General features: G+C 41.1%; 1 protein-coding gene across 1 annotated transcript in view; it reads left to right on the forward strand.

Annotated features, from left to right (window-relative positions):
- Window positions 1-12,353, forward strand: part of PCSK2 (proprotein convertase subtilisin/kexin type 2) — a 249,775-nt gene that overhangs the window by 118,512 nt on the left and 118,910 nt on the right. The window contains exons 3-4 of the mRNA XM_041732130.1: window positions 10,189-10,302; window positions 11,578-11,686. Of these exons, the coding sequence (XP_041588064.1) occupies window positions 10,189-10,302; window positions 11,578-11,686 (223 nt within the window). The remainder of the gene's footprint in view (window positions 1-10,188; window positions 10,303-11,577; window positions 11,687-12,353) is intronic.

Raw genomic sequence — 12,353 nt, forward strand, 5'->3', positions numbered from 1 at the left:
TAAAAGTAAAGCTATAGTGTCCTTTCCAGGAGGTGACGTATAGCCCAATCCATTTAAATTCCCCCCAATATCTCAAAGCTTGAAGGGAAAGCCCCCAAGTGTTTCTCTAGCATCTCTTGAAAGGAAGAAGAGAGCCTGTCCCCATTGGCTGCTGATTCTGTAAGCACACATCAGAAAGGACTTGGGTCCTCTCCCCTCCCCAGGAAACCGATACCAGGGAGGACAGGCAGGCCAGGAGCCAGGGGAGCCTTCTGACTTCACCCTTAATCCTGCAGCCCACGTGGATGGATCTTCAAGCCCACCTTCAGATGTCCTAGCTAATGTGCTGGGTGTGATGTTTCTGGAATAGATATTTTTGTTTTGGTTTAACCCATTGGGTGGGAGGAGTCCTCAGCCCATAATAAAAGCTAGGTAATTTATTGTACAAATAAAGAAGTTTTTAATAAACAGAAGATCCACATTCTTTGGAAAGCTTGCTGTAGTTTTGTGCCTGCCCACACATCCCCCATCCCAGCCAACCACCCACCCTCCCAGCTAGCACTAGGGGAATACAGAGATGTTTTTTTAGTGAGGAAATGGAATGTATTTTCTGATGGATGTGAATTTGTTCTCTTACAGAGAGAGCTCTCAACATTGTTGGGTATAGATACTCTGACCCTTGCTCTCATCTGTGGTTTGATTTCTATTCCCTACCAGAGCTATATCAGAATGGGGACAAGAGAGACACAGGAGGTGCAGAGGAGCTCCCTGCACACAGTTTCTCAACCCCAGCTTAGGAATCAGGTACCTGGAAAGCTTTAAGAGACACTGAGGCCAGGCCCACTCCCAGTGACTCATCTGACAAATTCCTCAGACTATTGTTCAGCTGGCCGGGCTTCAGACCCTCTGCTTGCCACCCAGAGGCATCACTGGATGCACCATAGAACCAGAGGGGGGCTTGGAGTTCCATGCTCCACAGGTTCTCAGCCAGGACCCGCAGCACAACATCCAACCCAGGGGGAGGTGGGGCTCTTAAGGCACATGTTCCTGGGCAATTAGACTAGCAACCGTAAGGTGTCTGAGAGCCATATTTTTTTTTTTAAGATTCTATTTATCTATTCATGAAAGACACAGAAAGAGAGAGAGAGAGAGAGAGGCAAAGACACAGGCAGAGGGAGAAGCAGATTCCACGCAGGTAACCTCACGTGGGACTCAATCCTGGGACTCTAGGATCACGCCCTGGGCCAAAGGCAGGTGCTAAACCACTGAGCCACCCAGGGATTTCCGAGCCATATTTTTTAAAAGTTCCCTAAACTGTCATGTGTTGTTAGTGAGTGTGCAACTTGATGCAAACTTTCTAGAGGGCATTTGGCAATAATTGCCCTGTGGAAATTTAAAGTCACACACAGAATCATTGGCAATCCCATTGCTTATAATTTATCCTTGAAAAACTTCATCACAGCACACACGCACATGTGTGAAGATATTCACTGCAGCACTGAGTAGAACTGCAAAACAACAACAAAATATCCAGCCAACCAGAGTAGCCTTCAATAGGTGACAAGACAATTACATTTGCTTTAACTACACAGTAAAATAATGTGCATCTGTTAAAGAGAATGAGTTTTCATTGAGAAGAGTGTTTCTTGATCACCTGATAGTAAAATTAAAAGATAATACCAGATGTTATATCTATATTACAATAGATACAGATATTATAACATAGGTATTATAGGTATATTATATGTATAACATATAGGTATTATCACATATAGGTAATATATGTAAGTCCACTGGCTACATATTATAAAATACATCTATATGTAGATAATAAACATATGGACAGGGGCACCTGGTGGCTAAGTCAGTTAAGCATCCAACTCTTGGTTTCAGCTGAGATCATGATCTCAGGTTCTTGAGATGGAGCCCCTAGTTGAGTTCCACGCTAAGCAGGGAGTCTTCTTGGGACTCCTTCTGCCCCTCCCACTTGCGCTGTTTCTCTCTCTCTCTCAAATAAATATCTTTAAAAATATATGGATATTATCCATCAGTATTGTATGTATGCATGTATAAATATATACATATATAAATCTCTGTTGTAAATTGTCAAATTTACAACATCGTTAACAGTTTCCTATGGTTACCATACAAACTAGCACAAACTTGGTGGCTTAAAACAACTTCTACTTATTCTCTCACAGTTCTGGAGGATGGAAGTCCAAGATCAAGGCATCAGCAAGGCTGTGCTCCTCTGGGGCTTTAGGGGAGTCTTCTCTTGCCTCTTGTAGCTTCTATCAGCTGTCAGCATTCTTGGGCTGTGGCTGCTTCATTCCACCTCCACCTTCACGTGGCCTTCTACTCTTCTCTGTGTGTATATTTTCCCAGTGTGTCTCTTATTAGGACACTGGCCATTGGACATGTGTCATTAGATTCAGGGCCCACCCTGATAATCCAGAATGGTCTCATCTCAAGATCTTTAATTACAACTGTAAACCTCCTTTTTCCAAATAAAGTCACATTCACGGGTTCCAGGGATTAAGATGTGAGCATATAATTTGGGGGGATATATAGTTGGAGGGGACATAAATTTGGGGGGGGGACATTCAATCTACTGCACCATGAAAGAATCATGCTAAATATACTCCTTTAAAAAAAAAAAAAACCTCTCTCTTCCTATATAATGTGTATTAGTGCATACAAATAAACATTTTCTGTATGGACTCACGAGAAGTTATGAACAGTGGTCACATTTGAGGAGAGAGCTATTTGAGAGCAAGGAAGGGAAGGAGGAGGATAAAATGTTCCCTGCCCATTATATAACTTTCTGTACTGCTTTAATATTCTAACCATGCACATGTGTTATCTCATTTTTTCATTTTTTTATGTCAACAGGGATTCTCAAGAAGTAGGGGAGGAATTATGTTTTTTTTCTTTTTCTACTTTTCTACGCTACTTGAGAACAATTTCTACTTAATTAAAGAAGCAGTTCACCCAGGTGATCTGGATGTCCAGCCCAATCAGAGAATAAATGATCCAATCCAACCCTGTCCTCCCACAAAGAACCAGGAACAAAGGCAGGACATTGTTCTCTCCAGGAGAGCTGGAGACTAGAAGGTAATAGGCATCTCCCTGCCTCCTCGCCTGGGGGTGACATCTTCAGAGGATGGGCATAAGGCTTCACATCTGCAGATCTCTCTACCAAGTGAGGATCTCAAAGCCTGGATCCCACCATGCCTCATCACCATTCTGAAAGGTAGAAATAGGCCTCTTACAGAGAAAGAAAATTGACCTCTAAGACAGTGTCTACCTTGAGACAGATTGGAACCCCCTGGAGAGTCTGACTTGGTCCAAGTCAGTGGCCTGTGGAGGGTGGATGGGGGTTGCTAAAGCTCCCTAGGTGACTCGATGTGTACTCCAGGTAGAAGAAGCTGACCTGAGGACTGAGAAGGGGATTGACATCTGTGGACATTTCCCGTGTGCCAGGAACTGTATTTTGCAGCTGTTTCACAGCAGTTAATACCATTTGTTCCTCAAAGCAACTCTCAGAAGTAATTATTCTCATTCTGGTGGTAAGCAAACTGATCTCAGAAATATCACTGTTATATTCAAAGATATAGAGTTAGCAGGGGCAGATGCAGGTCTCAAACTCATATCTGTGGCACTATAATCCAGAGCTCCTGACTCCTGATCCAGAGCTCTTTCTACAAAACCTCATGGCTTCCATGGTTGATTCTCACCCAGTTCGCTTATTAGGGGCTCCAGTCTTGGCATGAAGCAAACTTAGAAAACTTAGAAAAGTTTCACTTTGTTAACCACTCAAAAGTTTGCCATCAGAAAATCTAGAAAGGCAAAAACTATCATACATAATCTGTTTTTAAAAATGCATGGGTTGGGGATCCCTGGGTGGCGCAGCGGTTTGGCGCCTGCCTTTGGCCCAGGGCGCGATCCTGGAGACCCAGGATCGAATCCCACGTCGGGCTCCCAGTGCATGGAGCCTGCTTCTCCCTCTGCCTGTGTCTCTGCCTCTCTCTCTATCTCTCTGTGACTATCATAAATAAATAAAAGTTAAAAAAAAAATTAAAAAAAAAAAAAACAAATAAAAATGCATGGGTTTTGCATGCATCTTGCAACTTCTCTAAGCAAATGACAAAAAGTGACAAAAATTGTATGGCCTGAGGCTGGTGCATCAAAACATGCAGAATAGGTGTTGGCCATTTAGAAGAAACTCCTGGAGACAAGAGTGGGGCATTCTTTCAAGAAATGCTGATCACCAACATGCTTGATGACACAGAGGATGATTGTGGTGTAGGAAAACACAGATGTGGAACATTCTGAGTTAGTTTCCAAATGTGCAACAGCTTAGAAACATCCTAACCAATTTTTTTCCTAACATTTTCCCTCTTCTTTCTTTTGCAAAAGTTATATATGGTTAAAGAAATCTTTGTCCAAACGGAACTATAAGAGCACTTCATATGCAAAATAAAGTTTACAAATGAGAAGGAAGCACTATGTCAAAGTTTAATTCTCAGGAGCTATAAGTAATTTCCTAGGATTGAATTAGTTTAATTCTTAGTGGTTGTATTAGTTTCCATAACAAAGTACCAACTAGGAGGCCCAACACAGCAGAAATTAATTATCTCAAGTTCTGGAGGCCTGAAGTCTGAAGTCATGGTGTTGGCATGCCATGCTCCCTCTGAAATCTCTAGGAGTTGATCTCTCCTTGCCTCTTCCAGTTTCTGGTAGACCAGCAGTTCCATCGCTTATACTAGAATAATTCTGTTCTCTGCCCCCTCCCTCTTCACCTGGCTTCACTCTGTGTGTCTGTATGTCTTCCTATGATATTTTCCTTGTGTGTCTTTTCCTTATGAGAACACCAACCATGTTGCTTTAGGGGCCTATCTTCCTCCAATACGACCTCCTCTTAACTAATTATATCAGCAACAACCCTTTTCCCAAATAGGATCACATTCTGAGGTATAGGAAGGCCTTCAATATATCTTTCAGAGGGACATAATGAAATTCATGAAAATAGTAAAGAATATAATTCTTGGTGGTACAGAAAATAATAGTGTGACACAATCTACAGCATCATAGGTTTAAAACTTCAGTATTTCTGCGAACATGTCAGTTTTGTGTTTTATGTTTCTTTTCTTGTGCTCACTCCAGGCTAACTTGTTTTGCCTTTTGGAGGCAGCTCCTTTCTCCTGGCCCCTCTCCTGCCCAGCACAGTGAATGCTAATTAGCAGCTGTTTAATTATCAGCCCAGCGGGAAGTGATCCAGGCCCTGGTCCTTGGAGAGTTACATCCACTGTGAAGCTGTCCCAGATACTGGAAGGTTGACTGTGTCCTGTGCCTTGAGGTGGGGGAGGGGTGCAATATGGAAAGTACAAAACATTTAGAATTGGTCAGCCAGTGTGACTCCGCCATGTTTCTGACCGCTGAACAATGGCTGCTAAAGCTTTCCTCAGCTGTAACCATACCATCTTGTTGATAAGATTCTATGTAGTGAAAATACCTTGTTAACAAAACTTATAGAATGCAAATGTGCAGAGATAGTATCTGCCTCGTTCTAGAATGATCTGTAACTAGTACATTGTAAATGCACAAAAACATTTGTTGACTCCAAATTCTTAACTGAAGAGAAAGACTACAAGAGGGAAGGAAGTGGAGGAACTTTCTTGAGTAAAACTTGTTCAACTCACATGTGCCAAACTAAGATTTAAAAGTTGAACCGGGGATGCCTGGGTGGCTCAGTGGTTGAGCATCTGCCTTCAGCTCAGGTCATGATCCTGGGGTCTTGGAATGGAGTCCCACATCCAGCTCCTTGTGAGGAGCCTGCTATGTCTCTACCTCTCTCTCTCTCTCTCTCTCTCTCTCTGTGGCTTTCATGAATAAATAAATAAAATATTTTAAAAAATAATAAGTAAACAAATAAATGTTGAACCAGAATTGCAGAATATCCATCTGGTCATTTCTAATAAAAGAATTCCCAGTAACAAACACTCCTGCTTTCTTATGTTTTTTATTTATGTAAATGTTTAGGTCAATGGACCAACTTGGGTGAGCAGTCTAAAATGAAACACCTAAGCTAACTGTACCTTATTTTTCAGGAAGGCAAGAAGCTGTGGTTAAGTTACATGGCATTGGTGCCACGTCGAAGTGGTAATGAAGGCTATTGTGTGTGAAAGGCTACAATTCAGAGAAGGAAGAGTGAATAAAAGTGACCTTTTAGTTATAATGTGAGGAAGGAATTTGAACACTAGGAAATACTTCTCTGATATTAGCAATTTTATTATACATAGAATTATAACACTGATGTCTTCTCCAGAAGTCTTTAAAAACAGTTTATAATCTCATTTTTCTGCTAATGGCAATTTCATTTATAATTGAAAACAACCCAAATGACCAGTAAGAGAAATCATTGGGTAAATTATGGTACATTACTCTATAGGATATTTAGGTAGCTATTAAAAAATTATGAGAGCTATAGAGAAGCATATTAAAATACCTAAGATAGGCTACATAGTGAAGAAAGAATCCATAATTTATCTATAGTTCAATTACTCTTATGTAAAAATTAGGTTTGAATGCAAATTACAATTGGACGAGAACCCAGAAAAATTAAAGCAATTTATGGTATTCCATGGTATAATAATAACCCTCCAGTTATTTGTGTATAACAAGTAAAAATATATGTTTTAAAGGTGTTCTTTATCTTGAAATTGTAACTGTGATCTTCATTAAGGACATGAAGATACAGGGGATCCCTGGGTGGCTCAGCGGTTTGGCGCCTACCTTTGGCCCAGGGCGCGATCCTGGAGACCCGGGATCGAATCCCACATCAGGCTCCCGGTGCATGGAGCCTGCTTCTCCCTCTGCCTGTGTCTCTGCCTCTCATTCTCTCTCTCTATGTCTATCATGAATGAATAAATAAAAAATCTTAAAAGAAAAAGGACATGAAGATACAGTAAAAGGTTCAGAAAGGTCCACAGTCTTAGGATTTTTAATTTTTAATAACACTAGATGACAAGATTGCAGACACCTACGTCATGCTTCGGCACTTCTGAGTTGCAAGTAAGGGTGGTGTCAAGAGAGCGCAGCATTCCAAAGCATTGCTGGTCTCCATTAAAACCTAATTTATGGAATTAAAAATTAATTTTATGGAAATTAATATAAAGTCTTTTCATTAGACTGCACTCAGGCTAATTGAGTTTGGAGTGCTATTGTCATAACCATTCCTGCACTGCTATCTAAAAAGATGAAATCCAACATGAGTCTTCTTGTTCATATGCTACTGAGAAGCAGCTACAAAGGGGAGTTTTCAAGTATCTGCATGGCAGCTGCTTTTGTTCAGCAAAGACCCTAGCAAAGGAACAGTGCACTTTAGTGAATGAATGAATCCACTATGACAATGAATCCAATATGATGGGAATCCCTCAGTGAAAGCCCACCAAGGCTTACTATTAATGAGTACTGCAGATCAAGGTCTTGCTCAAGACCACTGGGAAGATGCAATGGCCTAATTCAGGCTCCTTCCCAAGCAGAAGTGGCACTCCCACAGCTCTCCCCTGAATGCTTGTATCCCTAGTAAAAGGAAAGTTTTAAGAGGGATGTGCTGTGGCTCTTTACATACACGTATGTATAGCTGTATAGATAGATCTGTCTGTCCTGTGGCAGCTGTGAGATTACACAGCACATACCTCTGACTTTCAGGAGAGTAATCGACCGCAGACCCCAGCTGCTGTACTCTGAAATCTGTTACTGTGTTGGCAAGAGGCCATGCTTCCTAGATGGCTCTAACCAGTGACTGAGCATAGCAGAGGCCTTGAGGCAGGCTTGTCCCCGGGGGACATGGGGGTCTTCTGACAGCAGACATTGAATCCCCAACAGACCTGCCAAACCTTCCTTATACTTTGGGGGGTGTTGAGAACACTTTTGCCCAACTGGTCACTCTCTCCTTTACAGGGTCAAGCTTGCATAGCAGTTTCTTACATTTTCTCCCCTAATAAAAGCCTTGCACATTTAATCTCATCTTGACATCTGCTTCTCAGAAGACATATGTATATGTGTGTGTGTATATATATGTATATTTTTATAATTATAATTTTTAAGTTATAGATATATATTTGAATCATAGTTAATCTTCACTTGATGGACACTAGTTGTGTCTAAATTTTTGCCATTATAAAATTATCCATCCATCTATCCCATGCTCTCACATATTTTCTATGTGCCACAGTGAATATCTGTTGTTGGGATACCTCCAAAGAACAGAGCAAATGCCTCACCTACCACTTCTTTTCTACACATATAGAGTTTCTGCTAGAATTACAGTTTTTCTGGCAAATGAGCCCCAGGTCTGCCTGTGTCAGTGTGTAGAGCGAAGTTAGGAACCAGTCTTTCACAGCATTCTGGCACATTCCAGGGCAGCAAGGAAGGGGAGGTTTCCAGCCACATCTATGGTCTCTTCATTCTTCCCTGCCAACACTGTTGATTCGGATCCTCCTGTCTTTCTTCACCGCTCCCACATCAGAGTTCTCAAATGCAAGCAACACAAATTGATTCTGGATTACTTAAGCAAAAGATAATTTCTTGGAATGATATAGGGAACTCACAATCAGTGGGAGGCTGAAAGATTGGTCTTGGGGGAGCTCTAGGGCCAGGCTGTGGAACTATCGCAAAGGACCTTTTATAGGCCGAGTCTCGTGAATGAACATTGACATAAATAGCCTTCAAGGGTTCCTTCTGCTCTCACATTCCTTTCCCAAGGTTCAAATCCATACCACCTAAGCACCTCTGAGTCAGAGAGAATCTGCAGTTTCTTTGCAGATAGGTGTCTCAAATTTCATTCCCACCAACACAGAATCTAGTGGACTCCAGGTAATCGCCCCAAATGCAGTGAGGATATTTGGGAAAAGAAGAAATGAATGTTGGGCAGCAAAATATTTTTAAAAATCAGGGGCACATAGAGGGCTAAGCTGGTTAAGCGTCCAACTCTTGATTTTGGCTTGGGCCATGATCTCAGAGTTATCAGATTGAGCCCTGAGTTGGGTATGAAGCCTACTTAAGATTCTCTCTCTCTTTGGGATGCCTGAGTGGTTCAGCAGTTGAGCATCTGCCTTTGGCTCAGGGCATAATCCCAGAGTCCAAGGATCAAGTCCAAGGTTCAAGTCCCACATTGGACTCCCTGCATGGAGCCTGTTTCTCCCTCTGCCTGTATCTCTGCCTCTCTCTGTGTCTCTCAGGAATAAATAAATAAAATATTCTTTTATAAAAAAGATTCTCCTTCATCTTCTGCCCCTCCCCCACACCATCCTCACTCATGCTCTCTTAAAAAAAAAAAAAAAAAAACAGTATGCAGCACACACTCTTTTCTACATTTGCACAGTTCCTGAGTTTGTAGATGCTCAGAGTCAAGCCACAGCCCCTGAATGATAAATTCATGACTGCCCAAGTGAAGGAAAATTTCTTGAATGGGACAAAGTAAAAAAAAAAGTAAAAAAAAAATTAAAAAAAAAAAGAATGGGACAAAGTGTAGCTGTTGCCAGGAGCCTGCTTGAACAACTCAGCTCCTAAGTTACATTTCCATCCAAGGGCTTGGGGCTCTGTCTGACTTTCCAAAATTTGAAGTATTACCATTGCCAGGACAGCAGTGCCATCCCTTCACTTACCTTCTAGAGCTTTGCTATGAACTGGCTGGCTCTCCAGGCAGGTTTTCTTTTGGTTTAAGGTTTGGTTTGGTTTGGTTTGGTTTTGGTTTTGACTGATTCCCAAATGTGATAGCACAATCCTGTCAACAAATATAAAAGCTGAAAAGCCATCCAGAAAAATGATCCCTGCAGTTTTCCCTTTCTCTCCCTCCCTGAATCCACATCAATCTTCTTTACTTTATAGAAGTGTTGTGTTGTTTTGTTTTACTTCCCCTAACAATCCCTACTCCCCTTATCTTCCTTCCTTAGTTTTCTGTATTGAATTCTCATTTTAAGGAAACTCACTTTGAGCCATCACCAAGGCCAATTTATTCAGCACAGGCAGAAGCAAATGCTTTCGAAAAATAATCATAGAAGGTATAGTGTACATGAGATGAACTTGGCTTCTGCAGAGAAAAAAGCACCTTATATACAAATGGAACTTGAATTCATGGAAAAGAATTCCAGAAGAAGATGTTCAGGTGGATACTCATGTAACATGCCAATATTGTCCTTCCAGGTAAAGATGGCCTTGCAGCAGGAAGGATTCAACAGAAAGAAGCGGGGGTATAGAGACATCAATGAGATTGATATCAACATGAATGATCCTCTTTTTACAAAACAGTGGTATCTGGTAAGCATGTCCATATTATTCCTAATGTTTCTCATCTTGAGACTTCAGATAAAAAAATGCATTTCTATTTCCTAGTTATTCTGTGGGATGTCAGCCAGCATCTGACTTCATGAACCTCCCTGTCCCCTCTGATATGTATTGATTTTCTATCAGCACCCATGCATCATGTTCTCTAATCTGCTTTCTTCTGGAGCTGCTAAATAGCCATGATCTCTGGGGGTCAAAGCTGATGAGATTGCCGCAGACTGTGAAAAAGCACACCAATACATAAGAGAAGACATTCATGGGGCTTTGCTGGTGCAGGATTCAAGGCCCAGAAACCCAATCTGTCTGGTGACATGAATATTATCTGGCTCACCATCAGTCCTTCATGATTGGGTTGGGTTATATTTAAAAGAGACCCAAAGTTTCTAAACCAACCCTAACTGTAGGGCATCTTGAGGGGAAAGGAGTGATTAATTTAAAACTGTGTTATGCTTTCCCATTTTTAAGATTAAAAGATGATGAACAAGAGAGAAGACTAAATTATAGCCCCATGGACTGATACATTTCTAATCATAACTCCCCTCTTGGGTCTTCAGAGCTTGACCATATCTTTTGTTTTTTGGTGTGGAATTCTACAAATCCTACGAATCTGATCCAGGCAACTGAAAAGAGCTAATGTGTGTTACTCAGGTGACTACATTTCTTACAATCACAACCAACCCCCAAATCACTCTGGCTTAACAAATCAAAGCTTTTGCTCACTCATGCTATGTGTCCAATGCTTCATCATCCCTCAGGGACCCAGCCTCCTTCCCAGCTCCATCCCGACCCCTGCTTTCATGAACACTTCAACAAGGGGAAGGGGCAGGTCACACACTTGAAATTACAAAGGTAAGTAAGACATGCTCCCTCTTGCAAAGCATACTGCTATTGAGTAAGGAAATCATATTCAAATAAGAATGATTCAAGACAATATGTGCTAGATTCAAAACATGAGGTATAAATAAAGAATACTACAAGAATAAGCATTTAATTCAAAATTGGGGAGGGTTGCTTGCAATGGCAGTTTAAGGAGTTTAAGATAGCAATTCAATCACAGAAACATCACTTGTATATAGCAAAAAATGGAAGGAGAAGTCTGGAAGAGGTGAATGGGGAAATATTCAGAACTACTGTTTCATGGAAGATGTGGCCTTTCAGCTGGCCCTGGAATACCAGGTGCAAACATTTGGACAGGTGCTTTACTGCACCAGACTAAAAAGATATTCTGCTTTCCAATTCCTCAACCAGATCAATACCGGACAAGCTGATGGTACGCCTGGCCTGGATTTGAATGTGGCAGAAGCCTGGGAGCTGGGATACACAGGCAAAGGTGTTACCATTGGAATTATGGATGATGGTGAGTATTGCAAAGCCTTCCATTATTGCAAAGCAAGTGTGTCTTTGCATGCCTTTGGAATATTAAAGATTATTGTGCTAGAGATGCTAATTAAAGGCAAAATAGCCATATGCTGGACCCAACCATCATGTATACTGTGGCAAAAGCTTCCCCATCCTCCAGATCAGTGGTCCTCAAACTTGAGGATATTCTTAATAAATATTTTGGTTTAATAAATTTAAAAGCCCAAAAATGAACAAAGGAAAACTGGCCAACACTAAACTGTAGTTTCTTTTTGGGCCACTTCCTGTACCTTATCTTAAAGCATCTCATTTGAACTTACCATCTATTTCTCCAGACCCACACTGTAGAATAGTTGCCACTAGCCACATGTGGCTATTTACACTGACATTTTAGTTAAGCTAAATAAAATTAAAAATTCAATTCCTCAGTCACACTAGCTTCATTTCAAGTTCTCAATAACCACAAGGAGCTAGCAGCTGCTGAAATTCAATTCAACTTCATTTCTATCATCACAGAAAGTTCTATTAGACAGTGTGGCTCTACACCCATGAAATAGCTTTTTGGCAACAGGATTGGGGTTTGGAGAAATTTTGACTTTATTGCTACTTTCAAAAAGAACCTATAAAGCAGACCTTGATAACCTTGACAACATATGCCCTCCAAT

This window comes from Vulpes lagopus, chromosome 18 (genome assembly GCF_018345385.1).
Source record: "Vulpes lagopus strain Blue_001 chromosome 18, ASM1834538v1, whole genome shotgun sequence".
Classification (NCBI taxonomy): Eukaryota; Metazoa; Chordata; class Mammalia; order Carnivora; family Canidae; genus Vulpes; species Vulpes lagopus.